The sequence below is a fragment of the Chenopodium album genome, chromosome 12, assembly GCF_948465745.1.
Source record: "Chenopodium album chromosome 12, dcCheAlbu1.1, whole genome shotgun sequence".
NCBI classification, from domain to species: domain Eukaryota; kingdom Viridiplantae; phylum Streptophyta; class Magnoliopsida; order Caryophyllales; family Amaranthaceae; genus Chenopodium; species Chenopodium album.
Genome location: NC_137845.1, coordinates 35,090,904 through 35,116,856, shown reverse-complemented (window position 1 = coordinate 35,116,856; position 25,953 = coordinate 35,090,904). Strand labels below are relative to the sequence as shown.

At 36.6% G+C, this 25,953-nt stretch overlaps 2 protein-coding genes across 2 annotated transcripts; both read right to left on the bottom strand.

The window, feature by feature from the left end:
• Positions 1 to 1,508: 1,508 nt before the first annotated feature.
• Positions 1,509 to 15,990, bottom strand: LOC145570499 (E3 ubiquitin-protein ligase UPL4-like). The gene is made up of 19 exons (XM_081629613.1): positions 15,809 to 15,990; positions 14,510 to 15,198; positions 14,281 to 14,391; positions 14,069 to 14,185; positions 13,768 to 13,926; positions 13,465 to 13,626; positions 12,000 to 12,152; positions 11,720 to 11,841; positions 10,491 to 11,628; positions 6,112 to 6,210; positions 5,890 to 5,941; positions 4,568 to 5,778; positions 4,146 to 4,373; positions 3,947 to 4,051; positions 2,958 to 3,038; positions 2,800 to 2,868; positions 2,574 to 2,702; positions 2,061 to 2,144; positions 1,509 to 1,967 (listed from the first exon to the last, which is right to left on the bottom strand). The coding sequence occupies exons 2-19, from the start codon at positions 15,191 to 15,193 to the stop codon at positions 1,902 to 1,904; spliced, it is 4,770 nt and encodes a 1,589-aa protein (XP_081485739.1). The 5' UTR covers positions 15,194 to 15,198; positions 15,809 to 15,990; the 3' UTR covers positions 1,509 to 1,901.
• An 8,497-nt stretch (positions 15,991 to 24,487) lies between these two features.
• On the bottom strand, positions 24,488 to 24,880 carry LOC145571128 (uncharacterized). Its single transcript, XM_081630209.1, has one exon. It carries the CDS (start codon positions 24,878 to 24,880, stop codon positions 24,488 to 24,490), a length of 393 nt encoding a protein of 130 aa, XP_081486335.1.
• Positions 24,881 to 25,953: the final 1,073 nt, after the last annotated feature.

Here is a 25,953-nt window from a genome sequence, read left to right as displayed (position 1 = left end):
AGATTTCGGGTGATAGGAGCTCCGCCTCCGATGATCAAGTTAGAGCGTGTTCGGAGAAAATTAAAGAGTGCAGAAAAGGTAAAAGTGAGATCTTCTCGGATTCCAAGATCAGGTGATTTCTTAAAAATGGGGGAAATCCCCCTATTTATAGGGTCATTGGGATTGTGCCCCTGCCTAGGTTACACAAACCTAAGGCTGACGGACTGCGCTGTTTTACGGCTTTCTCGGGAGTTGGGCCATGAAGGCCGCCTTTTTTCCAAATAACTGGGAAGGACACGTGTCAAAGGGAGATTGGTCCAATTGAGGCCTCTCTTGGGGTGACACGCGTTGCACTCTGACAGGGCCACGTGGCATGGTTATTTTTACCCAAAACATTGGGTCTAGTGGTTTTGGAGGGTGGTGGATGATGTACGTGGTGGGTTTAGAATGATTTGGGTCGTTGGTGATGGCGGTTAGGTTGGTGGGTAGTGGCGTCGGCGGTTGGGTTGGCTAGGCGATGGCTTTGGTGTCGACGGCTAGGTTGGGTAGATTGTGCTTCGGTGGTTTTGAGGAGAGAGAAAGTAATTGGAGGAAAAAGGGGGGAAAAGAAAGGAAAGGTTTCGGCACGTGACCTTCATGTGTGGGTTAACATCGAAAAAACGAGTCAATCCCCCTAAAACCAGCCTAAGGTGTGTTCTCGCAAAAAAAAATCAAATTTAGGTGTGTTCTAACAAGAAAAAAAAATTATCAGTTGGTTTTTCACAACAAAAGGGTTTTTAAAGGTATTTTTTTGACAAATTTTCCTTAAAATTTTTTTTAAAAGTCAATTTTAAAAAGACGTTGAATTAAACATAAGGTACTCATTTCCTAACCAAGATGCATTCTTCATGAGGCCGATTGTATAATCTAACACATTTGAGTTATGTATTTTCATAAAACAAATTCACTCCAAAACTTTACCAACAATTGAATTATTTCATTATCATGTTCAATTCATTGTCATTTGAATCATGTCTAATTCGACTTAATAATTACATGACTTCATAATATATCAAAAATATTTTTCAATCTCCCTTCAATGATAAAAATTATTTTAACAAAACATTAAACGACTTCAACTTTAGTCATGTTTAATTTGACTCAAAAACAAAAATATATATAAAAAGAAATTGCTTCAATTTGAATTAATTTGAGTTTGGATCGAAAACTAAATTAAAAATATGATTTTATGCCTGTTTTAAATATAGGACTGCATATTCACAATAAATATGTTTTCAAAACCAATGCTCCTTGATAGTTAGAAATGCACAAGGGCGTCAATTAGTACAACTAATATTTGATTTAAATTAATATTTTCTTTTAGCTTCTTATTTACAGTCAACCTGTATTATATCATATTCCTATATATAGTATGAGACTGCATAATATTTAGGTATCGGAGTGCAGAAAATCAACAAATGTCATTATTTTTCCCCTGCACAAAAGTATGTGAAACCAAAAATGTAAATAGCTAGATATTTCCAAGTTCAAAAGCCAAAAACTATAAACACGGGGAAACCACTGAAACAGAGTTTACTAAATAAATATATACATACTTATATTCATATCCATGATTAGAAATTACTAGAATTGATGTTCAATTCACAACGATCGAAAAAAGGACGTAGAAAGAGATACCTATAACGCTTAAACTCCCACCTGTACAACTCCTAAAAGGCTAAAACAACTGACTGAATATATATGCACCTGCTATATACAAAGTTCAGTGTAAGTCAGAAATGGAGGTCATCTCTTTCTCTTGCCGGGCATTATCAGCTATTCTTCCACCATCATGTCATTTTGGTTCCTTGTATGTACAGCACTACCTCTAATCTAGCCTAGTAATTACAAATCCACGATGCAGGTACCTATCTTAGTTCAGGCTATGACAGATGGAATGAACCTTGCCCTTCTGTTATGGCATATAAAAGCTTCTCTTTCAAATTCTCCTGCACAAAGGTTTCAGGATGTAACATCTATTGGAAACGGTAAAGTAATAACCAAAAAAAAAAGAGAAATAATATATGGTCATGGCATATCACCTTGGAAGAATATGGTGGTAGCTTCAGATAATTAGCACATGTCATGACGCTAGGCAAGTCTGCATCAGGGAAGTTGCTTGAATGCTGCATAAGCAAAGAACAAGTCAGAAAAGCAGATGGAATAGAAATGCCAAACAATTTTGAAGCACATTGAGAATTAAGGATTGAAAAGCTCAGGTTTACTTCTAAGGGCAAGTCATGCTTTGGGTCTCAATATAACTATCAGTTTCGTAATATGGTATGTTTTTTACTTTCTCATAACAATATTAAAAATTTTGAAGTGCGAACATAATCAAAGAAAGGAGAAAATATTAATCCCTCCGTTAGAATTAGTAGTCATATTAGGATTTAATATTGATTTTAACAATATAACCTTCGTTTTAGTTGTCTCACATAATCTCATCATTTTCTAATGAAAGTACCGTGGGAATTCAATCCGCCAATTTTAGTATATGCAACAATTTTTCCAAACATAATAATTATTTAATAAGCTAATAATTCAAATTATAAGACCTTGCGCACGATTGTCAGCTTTGGATTAAGGGAAGCCAAACCACCAGGGGGTAGCCGGGGTGCACCAGTCACAAACTGAAGAAAAGCACGCCTTTGCTCATAGGTGAACTCACTGATAACCTCCAATAACTGAAATCCACCAAAAGTAGACAGTAAGTTGATTGTATACACAAAGAATTGCATAAAGTTCTAAAGTACATAATTAGATGGGAACTTGAAAGTTTACATTGATGATTGGAGTGCTGCCAGCCGTATATCCATGATCAAACTTGATATGATCAAACAGGTCAACCGACTGCAAACCACCATAAAATTTAGAGTAAGTAACAAAAATATTCACCAGCTTCAACAAAACAAATTAACATGTTATCCATGGACACATACAAGCCAAGAATCGTGTTCTCCACAAAGCAAACGCTCAAGCTCCTCCTCAGTAAAAAGTTGAAGATGCTTATCAGATATTGCCTGAAAAGAGTTCATATTATTAGAGACAAACCATATTCTGTTTCTACAGTAAAGTAAGCATAACATGATAAAAAAAATTAGTTCATCTTCATTATAAAAAAATAATAATAATATAATAAATAACAATTATAAAAAAAAAGAAACAAACAAAATAAATTATAAAAAAACAAAATTATCTATTGTATCACTTTGATCTAAATAAAAATTAATGATGATATAGATGAAGCATTAAATTACTTATATTTTTCCTTAGAAATTGTGGTACAATGACATAATTACCAGAACTCAAAAACTTCTCAATGTAAAAATTGGTGTTAATGTTTGGAAATCAAGTTAATTGAGTCCATAAACAAAAAGAAGTCAAACACTGCTTATAAGTGAGGGGGATAGGTACTCTCTTAGGTCCCTGCTTCAGTACGAAAGCGGAGCTTCAACCACTTAGGTCCCAATATATTTTAAAATAAAAAATCTGACAGCTTTCAATAAATATATACTTCCTCCATTTTTATTTACTTGAAACACAACCTTATGGCACGCACTTTGAGGTTGAGATTATATAATGTAAACAGACTAATTATTCAAAGTAATTTTTACACATGATACCGAACCCTAGTCTAATCCTCAGGTTAAAATTATTTTGATAAAATCGCTCGTTTATCTTCACTAATCATCTCCTAAAATTGCGTGCCTAAAAGGGTGTTGCAAGTTAAAAGAAACAGAGGAAGTAAATCACATTTTAAGACGTCCCAAGATTCATTCATGATTGAAACTACAGCAATGATCCAATCCATACTGAAGGTTGTAAGGTGCAACCAAATAGCAAACAACACTTCTTAATTTAAGACTTTACACCTAAAATAAACAAATAAGCCAGACTCAAAAATCTTACAAGCATTACAAATCCAAACCTGATTCAATCCTGATTTAAAAGCTTCCACTTGTCTAGATATTCCGGTATGTAATGTAGCATCCAAAACAAAAGAAATATACTCCTCCAGATTGTTGATGTTAACCTACACAAAATGGAAGCAGTTTGTAAGCCTGATATGCTGAAAACCTATTACGCTTAAAGAGTTGAAGCAGTATTGAAGAATAATTGATCCAAACCATCACGTCATCCATCCCAGATGAAAGGACATATTCAGGGTAACCAGGGAGAGTATAATCAAGACATAGATCTTCAATCTTTGTACACCGGAACCTCAAACCATCAACATGAGCAGTATTATCCCCACATGCAGATTCACATTTTTGTCTGTTAACAAGAGCCTTAAACTCCAGCAAAATTCTTCCAAGATCAGGATCAAACGATTGAATATCACAGAGAGAGAGTTCCTAACATAACATAAACAACATTACTGATGAAAAAAGCACCTAAGTCATTAAAGCCAAAAGCAAATCCAACCTCCTTAGTCCAGCTTTTTTTATTATTATTATTATATTTTTTTGTTTGGGGGGGGGGGGGGGTGGGGTGGAGGGGTGGGGGGAGGGGAGATTGGTTGAGTGGTGATAAAACTCAGTAGTATTACCTTCCCTAAAACAAGTTTATAAAATGCTACGGAGAAAGGAATATCCAATACTCTTCCATCTTGAAGAGCTTTTCCAACAATTTGTCCCAAGAGCTTAAACTTTTTAATAACATCAGAAAACTCTATCCCATTTATGTTGTTTGACGTCTGTGACCAAGGGCGAGGAAATAGTCCAGAAGTAGATACCATCAATCTGGAACTAGAATCCTGCTTCCTGCAACTGTTAGTAGATGATATATAATCACCTCTCCACATACCCAAGCCAGCCTTTTGAAACTCATGACTTACTAATGTGTAAAATTCCAGTGTTGGACCGAGACCTGTACCAACTTCTTCACTGTATTCCACCTCAATAACTACCTTCTTTTGTGCAGAAAGATCCATCATTTGAGCAGCTGACTCCAAAACACGTTCCCGACATACCAGGAACTTCTTACGAGGTGGACTACCAACAGAAGCTCTCCTGTCTCTAGACGAATTTGAATCACTAGGAGATGACGTATTAGGTGGGATTTGCACTTTACCAAATGCTGCCAACTGAAAAAACTTGCATCTTGCCTCAAAGCTGAATAAGAATGGGCATCTAGCAATCAACTGACTACACCACAATGGCATGGCTCCAACATGGATTGATGAGGGATCCCGCATCTGTTGTTCTAATTTGTCTGTCAATCTGCTGCTCACAAATTCATACTGTGACAGTCTAGGAAGTGCTACTTTTAACTCATCCAAATCGTCTATTTTATCTTCAGCAAAAGCATTCATTCTTTCATAAGACACCAAATGATATGAAAAGCGGTTCATCATTTCCAAACATCTGAGGAGCAACAATATATCACTTGAAGTACTTGATGAACCCAGCTTAGAACCAAGTCCATGAGAAAATATGTTGGAGAAAAGTGGCATAACTTGCCGGCATAACAAAACTTCATCTATTGTAGCATCGCCATACATGTTACTAGACTTCTTAAGACTGCTTGTCTCATTACCTGCTACTCTCCTATACGTTATTGTGTGTGTACTAGTCCACAATTTTGAACCATTCACTCGTCTTTCAAGAATTTCTTGGTATAGGGTAGATGAAGATTCTAACAACTCTCCATCGAGGTAAAGTGCTAACTTTGATGGAATATCCTCTTTAATGAAGGACGCTTGAGACAGGCCCTTCCTACTATTTTCATTATCACCACATAGGCAGGTAGAGCTAGTTTCTGCACACATCAAACGAGTAATTTTACAATGATTTTAAGATAATTCAAGATGGAAAGAAATTTGAACAAGAAAATTCACTATCCAAGACGTAACATGTCAAGCCCACTCACCTATTAGGTTTTCAGTTGCATTTGGTAACGGAATTTCCTCTTCTAGAGATCCCTAAAACAGCCAAAGCATTAGAAGTTAATCACAGTTCAATTACAACACTAATAGATTTATGAAGTAGCCAGTATTTAGGAGGCCAGGTAATATTGATATTTGGATAGCTTTCAGACAATAGTGCAAAACAACAGATTTGAGGACACTTAATTAGAAAGCAGACAACTCACAGATTGAACTTCACTTGACACTTCTGCTCCAATAACCTTTGTCTGCCCCACATCAGATATGTCCATAGCTGAGCTATGAGATTTATCATCACCATTTTCCTGCAAGTAGTAGTAGATTCTAATAAGATTTATAAACCAAGAGTGGTCAATAGGCTAAAGCAATAGGCCAGTGATTCTACCTACAGAAACCATACCGAATAGATCAACACGTTCTTTTTCATTTTGAAATTTATAGGTAGTAACTGGTGTTTCATATTATTCACAAGTATTGAAAATTAAAAAAAAAAATAATTCCTTTCTTTTGTTTTTGCTCCAGCTCATAATCTGAACAAGTCACACATAAAGGTAATAAACCTTAGTACATGTTATTTGATGCTGAGAAAATCCCCAAAGCATGGGGGATTTCGTTACATAATTCTTTTGTTTCTAATAAGTTGTTTAATATTTGACATGCTGAAATATATACATAATGGGCAGGTTTTAGATCAACCACCAAAAGTATTTCTAGTTAGAAAGTTATAAGATAGAATTATAAACCTAGTAACAAGATATAATTTTAAATATTGATCTTTTTTTATTAATTATATTGCTGACATAAAAACATCCTGTTACAGCTTCCGATATAACTGTTTCCCCATTCTTTGTCCCTAAGTCCCTGCGAAGGTTTCGTACAATTTCAAATTCTTACGATTCCAGCAAAAAATTTCCCATTTAGGCCTCATAAAAAGAGCTTATGGGTTTTACCATGAAACAAAGTTATTCAATTTCGCACAATGTAACAAATTGAAGAGCAAATATACAAAATAGCATGCAAATACCACCTATATTTTCTTAGTTTCGAAACGCTATAATTGTTCCGTTGCTTTACATTTATTTTGTTTGCAGTTCAATAGTCCCAAATTTTATTTTTGATTTAAAAAATAAGAATTTCATTTTTGCTCTCTTTCAAACATAAATAGAGTTTTAATTTCATAAGAAAAAGTTAGTGACGTTATAATTTTAATTTTATTTTTTTGAAAAAATCAACCTTTAATTTCATAAGAAAAAGTTAGTGACGTTATAATTTTAATTTTATTTTTTTGAAAAAATCAACCTCTAAAATCATTCAATACATAATCGAATGTTTTGCAAATGAAGAAAATAAGAAAGATCAGGTCAAATTCAAACTACCATGCTATTATTACTTAACATATTTCATATGGTGAAGGTAAAGTCTTTTTTCTCAAAAATAAAAAAAATTATTGCTGCCAAGAATGAATGAATGCTAAACATTTAATAATAATTAAAAAATATGCATTGAAGCTAGACCTGGCAAATGGATCATTCGGTTTGGGTCTGGGTCGGGTTACTTTCGGGTCGGGTCATTTCGGGTTAACTAACATTCGGGTCGGGTATGGGTCGGGTCGATTCGGGTTTCGGTTCAACTTTGGGTCAGAAATCGGGTCCATTTCGGGTCGGGTATGTTCGGGTTGGGTCAATTTCGAGTCAAATATGTTCGGGTCATTTTCGGATCAGGTCAAAATCTGGTTGGGTCATGTTCGGGTTGTTTTATTTGTGAATCAAGCTCAAATCAATAATTTTATGCATAGTATATATTTTGTTATTGTTATAACAAACACTACCAATTCAGTTTATGAGCTTATCTACGATTAAAGATGAACAATTTGAGTTATTTTTGGTACAAGACATTTTAAGTTCAATTATAAGGCAATTCTAATTCAGGATATTTCGGGTATCGGGTTTGTTCGGGTCAATTCAAGGTATCGGGTCTGTTCGGGTCAAACAATTCAGGTCAATTTCAGGTCGGGTCAACGTTGGGTCGGGTGAGTTCGGGTGTCGGGTCATGATCGGGTCAACTCCATTTTCGGGTCGGGTATGGGTCGGGTCGGGTCAATTTCAGGTAATGGGTCCGGTCATCGGGTCTGGTCAGGATTGCCAAGTCTAATTAAAGCAGCTAACCCCATGCATGATAATAGTGAAGAAAGAATATATCCATTTGTGACCTGGACTTGTGTGAATAACTAAATTCTGAGTTGGATGTCCGAAAATTGATTAAGATGTCCATGACAAATTACATGAACACTGGATAAACAATACGGTACTTGACTAGGATTTAATTCATGTTTGGACACGTGGTTTTCTCTAGAGACCTTTCTCTCAAAAAACCCATAATCCAGTCTACACAGAGTAAAAGAATTTTGATCGATTTCCCTTCAGTTATTTACGTTATTCTGTTTACCATTGTGCCATGGAGCTATGTCAAAAATCCCCATTAGTGATAAATCCACTATGATAATCCTATGCCATGTAGTTCACTATCACAAGTTGCCACACTGCTAAATGTTTAAAAAGCAACGATAATGTTGCATCTCAGTTCTGATCTCCCTCCAAAACATAAGGCTGGTGACTTTTGAGAAAGAAGAGTTCTTTCTTGAAGAATTTCCTGCCTGCTTCAATGCTCTCACACGGATTCCTTTACCATCAGAAATAGCAAAATCATTTCTCAACAACTTATACCTCTAGACACTCGCACACTACTACTATGGAGTTTAATACTAAGATCACGACTGGGACTTTGCAGGGTAACATTGGTTTTAAAAATTGACAATAAACTTTACATTTGTTTGGTTACTTTCAGCTTTGTTTGTTAATGATTTGACCAAATATGTATTAAGAGGTAAGATCTTCTAATTTCATTCCCTCTCCCTACATCTGCACCTAATGCTTTTGGGTTAATCAAGCTACTAGTTAGCAACAAACTCGGGCCACCTTTGTCTACCTCCAAACCTGAATAATGCTTCACTGAATAACACAAATCTACTAATTATTAAAAGATTTGTTTAAAGTATTTAAATCAATGAACAACAGGTAGCTCGTGATGAATGAACCTTGAAAACTAATTCCCTAACTAATGTAATTTCAAATCACAAACAAAATTCATATGTATTACCTTCAATTATTTAAAAAATAACGCTGTTTATTCTTCAATACAAAGGTTCTAAAAAGAGAATCATAAGATCTTTGTTCAACGCAGGGTAGAAAAATAGAAGGTATACTGATATCAAACACAAACTATAACTATCAGGACTCAGGAATAGACAAGGAATGAACCAGATGAATTTCTTTGACCCTGGCATGATATGAGACCATAGGTGAGAAGGGGAGCTCTAAGATAACATTTACCAAATTCCCATAGACATTAATACAAATCCTCAAGCATGAAAACCAATTATAATGATAGAGAGCATGATTGGCAGAGAATTGCAATCTGAGCTCATGAACAGATTAAGCAAGTGATAGAGGTGGCACAGCACAGCACAGCAATCAGACAATCTTAGATCAGACAAAAACCTCCAACTAAAGCTTGTTTTCTGATTATTGCTGCTTCTAACTTGAGTAATTTGCAAGTCAAATCCCTCATTTTAATTATATGCTCCACTGTTTCAGTTCTCTTCAATTAGCTCCCCCCATATTAATTGAAACTCTTCCAAAATAAAATTTACAATTAAAAAACATCGCAAACGACACATTGCCATTGCTTTTATAAATAAATAGTAGCAATCTATACTAATATTTTTTTTTTTTTTTAAAAAAAAGATAAATTTGCTTACATGATGCCACGTGGCCCTCCCACCTCAAGTATTTCCATTTAATTTTATATTTTGTAAAATAACCACCATGCATATTTTCTTCTTCCTGGTATTTTCATTTTTTTTAAACCATCATGCCTATTCAATAAGTTGTTAGTTTCACCCCCTGATTTAACAAAGTGAAACACACTCTCTTCCACTGACTTTGTTTCAATTTTTTTTACATTGATAAAATATGACTGACAATTTTAGTTTCACTGGCCATTCTAAATATCTTTTTTTTTTCATTTTTATTTATTTATTATTACTATTATTATTTGATTGTAAATGGTTGCATTAACCCCTTTTTACCTTCCATTTACTGCTTAGTTTGCCTTTAACTTCAATTCATTAGTATTTTTTAATAAAAAATATATAATTTCTAACTTTTTACATTTTGGAAAAAAAAAAAAAAAAAGTCTTAGATTTTGAATAAGTATTATAGAGATATATTTTAATAAAAAGTGTACATTAATATAACCCAATCAATCAATTAAAGCCTTAATCCCATAAGTGAGGTTAGCTACATTAATATAACTCAATAATAAAAATAATAATAAATAATAAAAATTAACGCAACCCATGCATGCACAGGATAAATACTACTTCGTAGTTTAGAAGAAAATAAGGACAGCTAGAAGAGATTACCAAGGTTACCGAGTAAAGAGTGAACAGGAGAATATTTTACATCTATTGTCATTATGGAAACCAAATGAAAAATTAAGACTCAGTTTAAAGCAAGAAGCTAACCTGCAAATCAGGCGTAACAGTGCAAGTGCTCCCTGATCCCAAATGTTTAACACCTTTGCATGAATGGGAGGCAGCATCAAGAGGAGCTTGATTAGAATCAGTTTTTGCTTCAAGGGACGCCTGGGTACCAGCTTCTGAAGATTCCTTTCTTGTTTGGCCTACTTTGGGCTGTAGATATTGTTCAATTTCCTCCACAAGGCAAAAAGGATCAACAGTCACAGCATCTTTCAAGTAGTCACCTAAGCACAATTCTTCTTCTCCCCTCACAAAGCGAACTTTGAGAGATGGATATGTGGTTGAGCGTCCATTAGGAACAGTTGCATAAGAGCCTCTTTGCTTGGTTGCATAACCTGTCATAACAGTCATAGTTTCTACAGTTGAAAGGGCACTGTGTAATTTTCTCACAAGCAAAGACAATGGTAAATCTTGTGAGGTTGGATCAGGTGATGACAAAGAAATTCTTGCAAAGGCCTCAAATCTTTTTTGTACACCATAAGCTTGCGTTAGGTCATCAGAGATATATGAGCTGCTTAAAAACTGACCATTTGATAGGTAGTTCAATAATGCCTTGATAATGCCACTTTCTATGAGCTCAAATGTTGAAACAGGTACATTCCCTCCAAGTTGAAGTATGACTTTATCCAAAATACTGCAGAGTCTCTCTTCCCTCTGAGCACCTGCTTCCCTGTCCAGGGATATGTTTAGAAAATCATTCATTGTATGAGAAGCATTTCTGAGGTCCTCAAGTAAATCAGTCACCATGCTCTGAGAACTATGTAGTTCTACAGAGAAGTAATTCGTCTTCAGATGCTCAGCCAGGCTGATAACAGATTCTTTGTTAGCCTTGCATTTTTCAGAATCGATAGTGGACTGTGACTTTCTGGTATGATAGAAATAGCATAAGCACCCCACAACCTCCTTCACAGCAATCTTTTTACTTTGGCTACTGCCAGTCATGGGAAAAGTTTGCTGTGAACAACTATCTGGCATGAGAAGGTTATCAATTGCAAATAGAACACCTTCTTTGATAAAATATTGCATTAAGACATTAGAAAGCTTTTCCAGGACAGTGTCTGCAATCTGTAGAGCTAATAGCAGAACATGATGATCATTTCGAGTGAAAATTCCTGCCAAAAAGCTGTCATGCAGTTCAAAGAGATGTTATATATATTATGAAAAAAAATGGTAATGGTAAATGTTTTCCCAGAGATAGATCATGGATTTTTTACCTTGCAATGTTAATACTCTCAAATAATTTGAGAAGAGTCTCGGGTTTGCTATAGTAAAATAATCTACTGATAACTGAAAGGCATCCATAGCAGACATACAGATTAGCACCAGAGCTAACTACCTGCAAATGGAATACAGTAATAAATATTAAATTTATATTAAACTTGAAACTTATTAATAAAAATAATAAAATAAAAAAAAATATACAAAACTCTTAAGAAAGCACAGAGGCTAGGAAACAAAGAGGGTAGCCATGTGTCTAAATACTAGTGGCTTAACCTGGACCAAAGTAGGAAGAATATCTGTCCCAAACTCCTGCATTATATCAGGCTGATCCAACAATATTCTGTCCGTGCTTGACAAGAGTTCTTCCTTCGTATTTCTGATTACTTCAGGAAGCAGCCCATGCAGCAACTTCAGAACTTCATGCACCTAAAACATAAAAGGCTGATAATTTATACTTTCATCCACCAAAATATTGATGCCAGCTCATTTGAGAAGTAAGATAGATGAGTATTACATCAAGGTAGAAAACAAAGCTTTCTAGAATCTAGATGATACGTTAAAAATTAACCTTCACAATTTTAGGTCAGAAAAATAATGAGCCTGTTAGCTGGTTCATAAATATTTTATTATTATTATTTCCATTCAAAGCATAGTCTCGTTTTTCAGCACCCAAGATATCATTCGAATCGAAACCTCAAAGTAATTTCAATTCAGACACATAAGTAATCCGGTATAAATTCACAGGCTCACATCCTAAGACACATAAGTAATCCGGTATAAATTCACAGACACATAAGTAGTCCAATAGGCTTCGCATGTAAGTACTCCAAGAGGCAAGGGACATCATCATATATCTCACCAACTTGATAATTTGGGTTCACTAAACAACTTTGATTCTAAACTTGAAAAGCATTAATCACAGTGCACTTTGTTTTTCCCCTCATATCCTTCCTGAATCTCACAATGTGCTTGTAATATTTTCAAAATTTTGAGATTACGATGACATTGATGAAGACAAGACGTGATAGGGAGCAACAGAACAAAGAAAGTGTGAATATGGTGCTTAGTTTGTAGTGTTGCCTATGGGGATTTCTTGCACTCCTTATGGACAGCACTTCTTAAGAAAGAGGCTTCTTTGGCAAAGACATATATCCCACTAAAACGTAATAATGGGTTCTGATGGACCAAAGAGAATAGGGAAGTTTCTAGGCTTATTTGAAACCTTAAATGTTAGTATTTTAAACAGAACATTTATAGATTATATATCTTATCTTTAATGTTTAGATGAAAATTTTAGATAGCATCTTCAATGACATTGTTCTTGCCATATTTTATAAGGTCACAATGCCCATCCTCATCACTTTTACAATTTCAAGGATAACTCTTGATCATTAATTAATCTAATAATACATTAATAACATTTACAACAGCTATTATGATATTGTGAATATTCTATTCAAAAATCTGGGGTAAAAGCCAATTTCTCCCACCAAATAGAACATGCAGTATAAAAAATCTGCTTTAATAACTCTCTTTAACCACAATGCCCCTCCATGCCAAAGATTTTTCCCACCTTATAAACCCACCACTTCTGTACTGCTTGTTATCAATTCATCAAATATTGTTGACACATTATAACCTTAGCAACACAATAAATATCAGATGAAAGCATCAAATTACAGATTGGCACAAAATCCAACAATTTAAAAAGAAAAGAAAGGGAAGTAATAACACAAACCAGAGAGCAATTGCTGTCTTTTGTACGAGGGGAAGGAGTTACGTGAGAAACGTCAGAATTTGACAAAACATCCTTTACAATTCTTCCAATGTTAAGCTCAAAAAGAGTTCTTACAGCATCAGCTGATCTAGATGCAATTTTGGCAACTAGTCCAACAAGACCCTGTATCACAACATAGCAAAACAGACATGACTACAGTGCTTTCCTCTCCAAGACAGGAAACGAAAGTTCAGTTATAAGGCTGGAATAATTTGCAAATGCTTGCTGAGGAGCTGATCTGAATATGAAAGAATCACAACTTACAGTGTATGTAGGTTGGCTTAAAGTGATTCGACTATTCAATTCTATGAGATGAATGACTTGATTAATGAGCCCATGACCATAAAGCTCACTCAACATCCCCGGAGAGTCCTTCACACAATCTCCTACTTTGATCAAGCAAATAGCTACAAGCTCTACCAGCTGAAGAGTACACATTAAAGTTGATTAAGAGAAGAGAAGAGCAAACGAAAGTCACAAGTGACATGTGTGATATCCATGGCAGGAGCAAAGGCTAAAACATAGATATACAAATAAATAAAATATCAAATGACACTTTACAAACCTGCTGATCTTCATACTGCAAAAGCATACACAATCTAGGAACTGCCTCCATGACAGGTGAAGGACATTCAGATGGGAGCTTCTTACATATATTGACAACAGTGCGTAGTGCGGTTCTCTAATACAAACAAAAATGAATAAAATACAATTTAAAGTTACGAAAAAATAAGACAAAAAATATAAATATTGGCCAATAAACTCACGGTGACTTACCTGGACGGTAGTAGAAAAGAAATCTATATAACCTAAAACAGCTGTTATTGCCCCAGATTGCAGGCATGGAAGTGGCTGATCACGGGAAATTTTCTCCAATGCTTGTAAGCACTACACGAAACAAGTGGCTAACATGAATCAAACAATACATATTCGAATAAACATATAACATACAGCTAAAACGTTTTTAACATTATGGGGTTGCTTGTTAAACAGAGAGGGGACATACTTGTTCAGCTACATCAAGATAATCAATGATCAACAGTCTCTCACACAAAGTAGGAAGTGCTTCATGCCTGACAAGTAAACTAGAGGAACGTGGGTAAATATCACATAAATAAGTTAAAGCCCTGATAGACAAAAGCATAATATCTGGGCTGTTCTCATGCTTTGCCAACTTTACAAGGACAGAAGTAAATCGATCAGCTATCAAGCTTGATATTGAATCTTCAGTACAAAACGAAAGAAGTTCGCAAAGTTCAGTTAAAGCAGCTAATTGTCCTGAAGGCTCAGCATCATTACTCAAACAAGAAACAATCCCATCAAATTTGGCACTATCACTCTGTGATCGACTACGTTGAAGCTCACGAAGACTGCTATATCGATCATCATCATCATCATCCTCCATATCATCAGAATCACATGACCCATATGGAGAATCCCTCTCACCATCACCCTCAGAATGTCCAGAGGCTGAAGCTGCAGATGAAGATGAAGTTTCCATATCACCAACACGCATCTCAAATGCTGTACTCGTCGCATTAACAACTGTTTCAGGGGTTACAGTCAACGAACTTGGTCTAAACTCCAGCGAACTACATGCCCGCTTATCTGCAGGAAAATCTTCCGCCATTTCTACTCGTTTCTGACCCCTACTTTCCGTTATACTATCCCCCATTAACTTGTCTACCATCCACCCTGTATAAACCATACATACATTAAACCATCATAAACAACACTATTTTCGAGTTTAAACTAAAAAATTCAATTAAGTGTCACAATTGCGAGCATATAAACTACTAGTACAAATTTAAATCATCACCAAAAACATATCCAATTATCCAAAAAAAACTAGTATCAATTAAACCATCACAACAACACTATATTTAAGTCTAAAGCTAAATTATTGTGTCACAATTAGAGCATTAAACTAATATCAATTAAACCATCACAAACAAACTATTTACAATCATCCAAAAAAAAAAAAAAAAAAAAAAAAAAAAAAAAACCATAAAACAAAATCACTGAATATGATATAAATAAACCAAAAATAATTATATTTCAATTTTGAATTGATCAACAATATTGATCACCAAAAGAAAAACACTGACAAAATTTTAACAAAATCAGAATTTTTTTAAACAAGTATCAGACTTACTAATCCAATTCAACACAACAAACAAGAGTCAGAATTGCACCAAATAATGAAAATTTTACAATATAATCGATCAAAATCAAACATTAAATTTAATTAAAAATAAATACAAAAATTAATGAAGATACAATTGTAAGAGAAAAATTGACTTACAATATTAAAATTATTTGATGGGTATTTCCACAAATATAATGATCTTCGATTGTATCCAAATTGCAAGCAAAAATGAGAATTTTAGAGTGTAAATTGCACTTGGGGTTTTATAATATGACCGCCTCTATGTTGTTTTTTTGTTTTTTTTTTTTTTATTTTTTTTATTTTTTTTATTTTATAGGTGTATATTTATTTATGAAAATTAATAATAATAAATTAATAAATAAACAAAGTTTTGATAATGATCAAAGTATCCGAAAGATTATACAGTTCCCTCCGTAACTAATAAAGATTTAATCCCGGTTTATACGATAAAGATGATGGGAAATTTCATAATCAAATTAATTACTGCTACTTAGGTTATTATAAGATGGGAAGTGTTCCATAGGAACTATTGTGTACGCTCACATATTTGGTGACTTTTGTTACAGAGGTGATCAAAATTCGGGCAGGTCGGGTCTTAACAATCCTCATGTCCAAACCTGCAAAAAGAGTAACGAGTTTGTCGCATAAAGTGGTCTTTTCAAACTTGTTACGGGTCGAATTCGGATATTTAACTAAAAATGTTGTTTTATGCTTACTCAAACCCTCACTTTTTCGGGCCGGACTGGGCCAGACCATAGTTGATCACCTCTGTTTTGTTAGAATTGAGGATGTCCATTACCCTCCTTTTAATTTGAAAGTTTTTTTTTTTTTCCAATCAACTCCTTGTACTTTGTATGCACAACATTGTTAATTTTTATAACAAACTGTAAAATTATTCGTTATTTACCCTATATCCAAGGGGAACCGAACCACTTAAACCCAATTATTTGGAATCGAAATCCGGCATCTACTGTTTTAACCCAAAATCAAACTGAACAGAATGATATTGATGACAAGTATAATAAATTAATAATCGTGCAAGATGTTGAACCGAACCGCGTGAGCCAGACCAAAAGCAAATCGAACCGATTATGATTTAAATTGTTATATATCGGCCCAAACCGTTTTCATTGAACCAATTAAATTGACCTTCTTTAACTTATGAATCGTGTAAACCAAACCGTTTACAAATTGTGACTTGTTTAACATGAACAGTTTTCAACTTGTAATCCGTTTAAACCAAACTTTTTGATGAGTGACCCATGACCCTTCATTAAACCAAAATATTTACGATAAGAATTACACTAATTAAACTACTAGAAGAGTATACAAGTTTTATAACTAATTAAGTAAATAATAACTGCTATAACAAGATAACAATAATCTCTACTATGTAAGCAAAGGGCGGAGGGGGAGGTGTATAGCTTTTGAACTACCTAAATTGCCCCTAAAAGTTAAATAAAGAAGAAAAGAAATCTTGCATAAATATGTGAATTCCCAAAACTTTTTAATAATTATTATATTAATAAGCAAGCAAAAATATCAGTTACATAAATATGCCAATCAATCAACATTCAACTTTTCACATTATTATATTCAATATTTTAGTCACAATTTTTTTTTTTATTTATGAGGAGGACTAGGTTTATTATTGATGGGCGTTAGAACGGTCGCACATTCTACACTCAATCAAACACACTTATAAACAAACATCCTACAAACCAAGCATAATGATAAGTAAGAGTTCGGTCCACAAGGAACTGGATATGGTTGCTAATGATCTTAACACTTAATCTAATTCGAAGTCTATGGTGGATTGGGGTTCGTCAAGAAGACAAACAAACTATGGTTCTAAATCAATGGATTAAAGACACTAGGAAATGGGATCCACTCATCCAAGGCAATTAGGCAAACGGGGAGTAAAATAGACAAGGTATAGCAAGGACTATATGTAAAATCAACCTCATGCAATTAGAAAACAACTCACATTACCAAAATTAGATTCCTCATTAGTTTAGCAATAGAAGATACATAATCAAATTGCAATAAGTAATGACATGCTCAATTCACATTTCCATGTCAAACTAAGCATATCATGCTATCAAGCTCCTAAGTCAAGATTAGCTAATCCTATCATGAAGAACTAACAAGCAATCTCATACAATCAATTTAATTGTACTACAAACATCAATACTTCTCCCACATTTGCATAACTAATCCAAAAGGTTGAGCTTCACCCAACCCCTAGCAAGAAGACTACTCACAACTCATATTAATCAACATGCAAAGAAGTATTAGGGTCCTAGCTATTTCAATAATTGGGGAAAAGTGGTTAACAATTGAATAAACTATCATCAAACAACTAACTATCAAGTATAAAAGGATTCAAGTAACATGCAAATACCAAATGAAATCAAAAATTAAGTAGAAGAAGGTTGAAGAAATTACTAATTGAAGCTTCAAATGTTAATTACAAAGTGCCAAACCTTGAGAATGATTCTTGAATTTCACTACTACAATGATTGAATTGATGAAAATTAAGCTAAATTATCAAAGAGGAATGTTTCAAACTAAGAGGAACTACTAAAAACTAGGCTATTGCTGTCCAAGTTACAAATGAGCTAAAAGGGAAGTATTTATACTCCCCGAAACACATAGGTAAATCCGTCAAAATAAAACGGATTCCCAGCGAGTAGCGCCCGCTCCATAATGAGGAGCGCTCGCTCCTGAGTGATACGCGCCCTCTCCTGGTGGTTTCAAAAGAAGGCAGATTCGAAGCTACCTAGGAGGAGCGCCCGCTCCTCACAGGGTGCACGCTCGCTCCCCTGCTCCACAGCATATGGCAGAGTTGGTCTTCAATGGGAGGAGCGCCCGCTCCAATGAGGGTGCACGCGCGCTCCTCTTTGCTTCAGCTTAAGTCAGATTGTATCGGAGCAGCTAAGAGCGCCCGCTCCAGCTTGGATGCATGCCCGCTCCTCACAGGTTAGGATTTTGGGCAGAATGTCTTGATTACGGAGGAGCGCTTGCTCCAGGAGAGGTGCACGCCCGCTCCAAGCAGGAGCGGGCTCTCCTTTCTTTGACTTTGAGCCTTGAACATCATTCTATGCCTTGAGTGCTTGTCAAATTGGGATATAATACTTGCAAAACATGGACAAACACATACAAAGAGGGAGTGAGGCCGAGACACAACTTTTTCATTCAAAAACGGGTTAGAAAGAGGGGGAAAAGATTGCAAAACCGGGTTTAAATTAACACAATAAGTGGTCAAATAAACCACTTATCAAATCCCCCCAAGCTAGTCAAATGCTTGTCCTCAAGCAATTCACATTGCTCAAAAACAAAACAAAAGATCAATTTGCTCAAAGAAAAGCACATGCAAAGATACAAGAATTCCTTAAGCAATAAAACTCGAGCATGAGGTATAAGCCTAAGATCAATCACGGTCATGACTAGCCAAGGCCTAGCTAACCTTCCCGAAAATACTCATTGCCACTTATACAAAATGTAGTAGGCTTGAAAAATATAACACATTTTACTGCGTCCCCATCACAAAGTTCAAATCCCCCCTAAAGGTAGTGTCTCGTGACTCCTCGAAGGAGCCGGAAAAACATAGATAAAGCGGGTTATAAGACACTCGACATCTCAATGAAAAAGTACCCTCTCCATATGCTTGCGAATCAACTCCCTCCACCAACAATGGTTTCCAATACTCTCCTAACATTACAAGTCTCAAGGATTCGACACAAATTTAAGGCATAGAAAGAAGTAGAAGTGTTTTGCAATTTAAGCCAAATTAAAATGTATATCATTATGAACAAATCTAAAGAGGTTTCTAACTTTGACCCATATTACAAACCATGAATGAATCAAAACAAAAACACACCCCCAAGCTTGTTTAATCGCTAGGGTGGTGGCTATTCATCACTTCTTTTCTCTTTTTTTTTTCATTTTTTTTTTAACATTTCACAACACACTACTAATTACAAAAGATTAAAGATTGAACTAAGGAAACAAAAATGATATGCCTTAACTTTTGTGGATAACAAATACATAACAACCTTCATCAACACTAAGAGTAGTTTAGGCCGTAGTGTTGGGAGTTGAGACTCAAGTTCTCGATCTAGGTACTAAATCAAAGAGGATCCTTGCCACTTATACAAAATGTAGTAGGCTTGAAAAATATTAAAACCTCACTTTTGGGACAATATGGGATCAAATACTACCTTTCGGGGTTCAAATTCCTTTGAGATAGGCGACACCATCTTACCACAAACCTATACTTTAAGTCTCGTACATTTGGTAAGGTTATTCTCACACTAGCCTAAACTAGCCAATTATATATTCAATCAAGGGCATCTAAACCATGCTCGAAATTTTATTACAAAAAGAAAACAAGTATCCACCACATATAATCCAATATCATCATTGCAAATCGATCAAAGGCAAAACAACCCTTTTTTTTCATTTTTCAAAGCCTTTTTTTTTTTAGGAAGAAGGAGAGGGATAAGAAAACTAAATAAAGAATTTGGATATTAGGGATTTAAGAAGAAGGTGGGGGATAAGAAAACTAATTAAAGAATTTGGATATTAGGGGTTTGGATGTCAGGGAATTTGGATGTTAGAGGGGTAAGAAGATAAGAAGAAGAAGAAATTTGGATATTAGGGAAAACCAACATCATCTATCATCATCAAAGCATCAAAAATCATCATCAAAGAGACCAAGAGCAAACCAACAATACCATGCAATCAACCATCACACAAGCCAACCAAAATATGTATATACTAAAGCTAATCATAAGAATAAGATGCTCCAAAGCACACATATAAGGAGAAGTGAGACAAAAACATTAATATGCAATCGTTCTAGCCTAGGCATGCCGTATCATCATGAAAAGAGCAACAACCTACCTAAAATAGGCATGCAATCTAGAACATAATACCACATGAATCCTACCACAAGTCCCAAAGGCTAAGCTAAGCCTTTCATGCCAAACATTCCACATACAAACTCAAACTTCTCCATAAATAGCACAGAAGCATCACATGAAAGCACATATCCTATCAAAACCGAAACTACCCTAGACACAAAGACCCCAAGACCTCCCCCAAGCTAGACATTTGATTACCGTTCCCGTGATAAATGGACGCAATGAGAAACATCTCCCCCCAAGCTAGAACTCGACACCGGCCTTGGTGTTACAAATGACGGGAAGGAAAAGAAGGGAACGGTAAAAACAAATGTCTAAAGGCTACTCCCGATCATCCCCCCTAGGCGGCGATGGCATGTAGTTATAGTTTGGGTCTACATCGCCGGAGTAGGAAGGTTGATCCACGTATGGAGGAAGATCATAGTTGGGGCTACTTCAATAGTGACTGTAGTCCGGTGCACTACTAGTACCCCAACCACCATCATACTCGGGTGGAAACCCAAATTATCCCCTTAAGGGGTGGTTATCAATCTCCTCGGGAGCCATATTACCACATGTCTCGGGGACGTGGTAATAAGAAGGGTCCCCCATAAAATCACAACCCCTAGGTTGTGTATAATCATAGGGAGGGAAGGATCGTAGCTCCAAAATGGAGCTATGGGGTCCTTGCCAATAGGAGTAGGTGGGTTGGTTGTTGTTCCAACCCACAACCGACCCCTCTTGTACGGGGCGGTGAGGATAGTTGACATAGGGAAGGAAGTCTCCCCTCTCAACTTGGTTTTGGTAGGACATTTGGGAGACATAGCTTTAGTATTCATTTTCTTGCAAGATTCTTTGGTTGGTAAGGTTGAGATGGTGAAAGGCCGATTCAAGGTTGAAGGAAAAGGAAGAGGAGGAGGAAGAGCCGCCCATAAAGCTAGGAACGGTTAATATGCTATGGCGGCGGGGTTGAGATGGTTGGTCAAGGTTGGGAACATTCCCGGAGAGTGGCTCATTTGGCACTTGCCAAGTGGTTCCCACGGTGTTCATTACCGCCGCATTCAGGAGAATGCAACGGTGTTTACCCTTGACCAACCAAGAATAGGTGGTTACATTACCCCGGAGTTCCACAAGCATTTGCATTGAGGCAAGTCCGGAAATGTCAAGGACATTGGACTCGTTCACCGGAGTCAATTGGTTAACCCGATTGGTGAAACCCAAAGCCTTGGCAATGATAGTGATTATCCCACCACATTTTATTTCCCCTTTTAGCTCCGTACTCCTCTTAATTTCAAAGAACCATTTTATGAACATGTACTCCATGTTCACGTTCCCCTCAAGATCCCCCTCAAATCGGGAAGCCATGAAGAGGCATTTGATTTCCTCTTTGGTTAGCTTCCTGAGGTCTTGCTTTGAGAAGCAAGCGTACCCCATAATTCTCATGAATATACGGAGTACTGGGTGGATAATGTGGCTAGTATGGATAGACCGGGTCGTGAAGTTGGGGTACCCCGCGATAGTGCTCCACCAATTATACTCCTCGTATCTAGAGAGGTAGATACTATCGGGGTCGTCGACTTGAGTAAACACGGGCCATTCGAAAATTTCATTAAGGCGAGTTAAGCTTAAAGTTTTATCTTGATTGAACATTTTAAACTTAATCTCGCACTCTATTGGCTCTCCCTCACCATTGATTCGGTGCATGGTAAGGGTGGAAAGAAATTCGAGAGTGAGCGATTCGTAGGTTAGCTCCCTCTTGTTGAGGAAGTTTAACCATCCAAAATTTTCGGCCACTCGCCGAATTCCATTATCTATCCCTAAAAGTTGACAAGCTTCTTGGTTGTAAAATCTAGTTGGAAGGATTTTTCTTTTGGAAAGCTCTTTGTGATACCCTTTGAATTTCTCGGGAATTTTTATTGAAGGAGGAGGATTGTTTTGATTTGGTGTTTGGCTTAAGGTTTTGTTTTGGTTTTCGGATAAACCGTTTTTGTTTATTTGGATGCCAGAAGTAGTCTTTCTCTTCTTTCCTCCCGCACCTCTAAATAATCGAAGAACCATTTTGACAATGAGAATTGGTTTACTAAGGTAACTCAAAACACCTCACACACATACCACAACACACCACAAACAAACCTCCGAAACTTCAAACCCCCGATAAAATCCAAGTACCTATTTCAAAAATTTCCAAATAATTCCAACATAACCAACAAATAATTCCAACACACAAATTCACAATTCCAATCAAATTTGCACAAATTTTGTGCACAAGTTTGCTAAACTCATGCAAATAATCAATCACAATTATCTTAGTCCAAAAATTAATCACAAATTTCTACCAATCAACACTCAAAAGCAAACAAATTTGTTTAAATTCACCTAATCATGCAACTAATCACATTATATTCTCGAAATAAACAGATTTAAGAAGCTTGATGAAAAACCCTAAGGTTTAAGAGGGAAAGTGAAGTAGGGAAAAAGAGTATACCACTAGAGTATGAAAATACTCTAAATTCCTCCAAGATTACCCAAATTAGTTTCTTCTCAACCAAGCTTCACCCTTTTGCCTCTTTGTTCTTCGATTTCAAATTCGTGGGTCTTCAATATTATGCTCTAATTTGTGAAAAAAATGTGATTTTTGGAGAGAGAATTTGATGGAGATTGAGAATTTATGAATTTTGATCGAAGAAAATTGGGATTTGATGATGATATTGAAGAGAGAAGTTGGAGAAAATGAGGGTTTTTAGAGTGAGAAGTAGATGGGGAATGAGGAGAGAGAATATGAGGGTTTGAATGATTGGTGAAAAATGGGTAAAGGAGGATAAAGGGAAAGGAAAAGGTTCCTTTTTCTTTTTTTACCCGGATAGGCTGGAGCCTGAAGAAAGGATTCTGTTTTCGGAATTCCAGTTTGGAGTGGGCGTGCAGTTATTTGGAGCGCCCGCTCCAAACCTTAAATCTGACTATTGCTTCGTAGTCCTAGCTAGGAGCGGGCGTGTAGTTGTGATGGAGCGCCCGCTCCTAAATGAAATTTGGCTATGGATTTTTGATGGAGCGGGCGTGGATAGCTGTTGGAGCGCCCCCTCTAAACTTTGAATTTGACTTCTGTTTTCCTTCACCAGAGAGGAGCGGGCGTGCAGATACTTAGGAGCGCCCGCTCCTTAATTAAATTTAGATACGGCATTTGGTAGGAGCGGGCGTGCTGATATCTTGGAGCGCCCGCTCCTAGCCTCGAAATTTAGTTCTGGCTAGCTTTCGCAGAATGGAGCGGGCGTGCTGTGATGTTGGAGTGCCCGCTCTATCTATCATGTTTGCCTTTTGCTTTTTTCTTTCCAGATTGGAGCGGGCGTGCATACCTTCTGGAGCGCCTGCTCCTATTTCTTATTTTGGTTACAACATTTGTTGGAGCGGGCGTGCTCAAGTTCTGGAGCACCCGCTCCTCACAAGGTTCTTGGCTTCTAGTTCCGGAGTCAAGGAGGAGCACCCACTCCTCGTGATACCTAAAGCTTCTGTTTTTTAAGGGAGCAAAGGAGCGGGCATGCAAGCTCTTTGGAGCGCCCGCTCCTAACTGTGCTGAAACTTACTGTTTTCTTCTTTGAGCTAGGAGCGGGCATGCAGCTCTTGAGGAGCGCCCGCTCCTAGCTGTTGACAACTTTTCTATTTTTGTTTTCTTTGCTCCTTTTTGCCCCAAGTACCTATATCAAGCCACAATGATTCAATGAACATGATTCAATCAAAATGTAGCCAAAATCAGATATCACCAACTCTCCTCCCCATTTGCTCACTCACTCAATTTTTTTATTTCTCACTCTCTTATTTTTTCTTTTTTTTTTTCCTTTTTTTTCCCCTTTTTTTACTCGGGTTGCCTCCTGAAAGCGCTTCTTTAACGTCAATATCTTGATGACCTCCACACTCAGGAGGTAAGGTTACATTGCAATGATTCAACTAAACCAACGTGAGCACCCTTGTAGTAAAGCTTGAGGCGATGCCCATTGACTTTGAAAGATCTCATTCCATCCAAATCTGTGATTTCTATGGCTCCATGAGAAAACACTTCCTTAACAACAAAAGGACCACTCCACCTTGATAGAAGTTTTCCAGGGAACAACTTCATCCTGGAATTGTAGAGAAGTACCTTATCACCTACAAGAAATGCTTTCTTTTCAATATTCCGATCATGCCATTCTTTTGTGCGAGTCTTGTAGTTGTTAGCACACTCATAGACCTCCAATCGAAGCTCTTCAAGGTCATGCAAATCAAGCCATCTTTGCTCTCCTGCACTAGCCAAGTTGAAGTTAATCTTCATAATGGCCCATTGAGTTCGGTGTTCGAGTTCCACCGAAAGATGACAAGATTTTCCATACACTAGACGATATGGAGTTGTGCCTATTGGGGTTTTGTATGCCGTTCTATATGCCCATAGAGCATCATCAAGCTTTTCCGACCAATCTTTCCTATTCCTTGCAACCGTCTTCTCAAGGATTAACTTGATTTGACGGTTGGACACTTCCGCTTGTCCACTAGTTTGTGGATGATAGGTAAGACCGAAACTTTAGTGAACCCCATGCTTTCTTAGCATCTTTTGAAAAGCACTATGAACAAAATGTGAATTGTTATCACTTACCACAACTCTAGGAATTCCAAACCTTGGAAATATGACTTTCTTAAACAATTTCATGACTATTTTGTGGTCATTAGTTGGGGAGGCAATGGCCTCAACCCATTTCGAAACGTAATCAACCGCCACAAGGATGTATTGATTTCCATAAGAAATAGGGAATGGCCTCATGAAATCAATACCCCATACATCAAATACCTCTAGCTCAAGTATCGATTGTTGAGGCATCTCATTTCGCTTGGATATGTTGCCGGTTCGTTGACACCGGTCACATGTCTTCACAAACCCCCAAGCATCCTTAAAGATGTGAGGCCACCACAAACCGCTATGCAAGACTTTCAATGCTGTTTTTGTTTGCTCCCATATGCCCTCCACAAGGATCGGAATGGCACATCTTAAGCACATTTTACACTTCCTCATCCGGAACACACCTTTGGAGTAAACCATCTACTCCTCTTTTGTAGAGAATGGAGTCATCCCACACATAATGCCTTGCTTCCCACTTTAGCTTCTTCTCATTCAAGATGTAAAGCACATCATCTCTCAATTCATCACAAATGGGAATATCATCATCACTAGCATGCACATTCTCTAAATGGGAAAGGTGATCCGCAACTACATTCTCGGCCCCTTTCTTATCACGAATTTCCACATCAAATTGTTGAAGAGAAAGGACCCAACGAAGAAGACGGGGTTTGGACTCTTTTTTTGCCACAAGGTACCTAATAGCCGCATGATCGGTGTAAACAATAGTTTTGGAA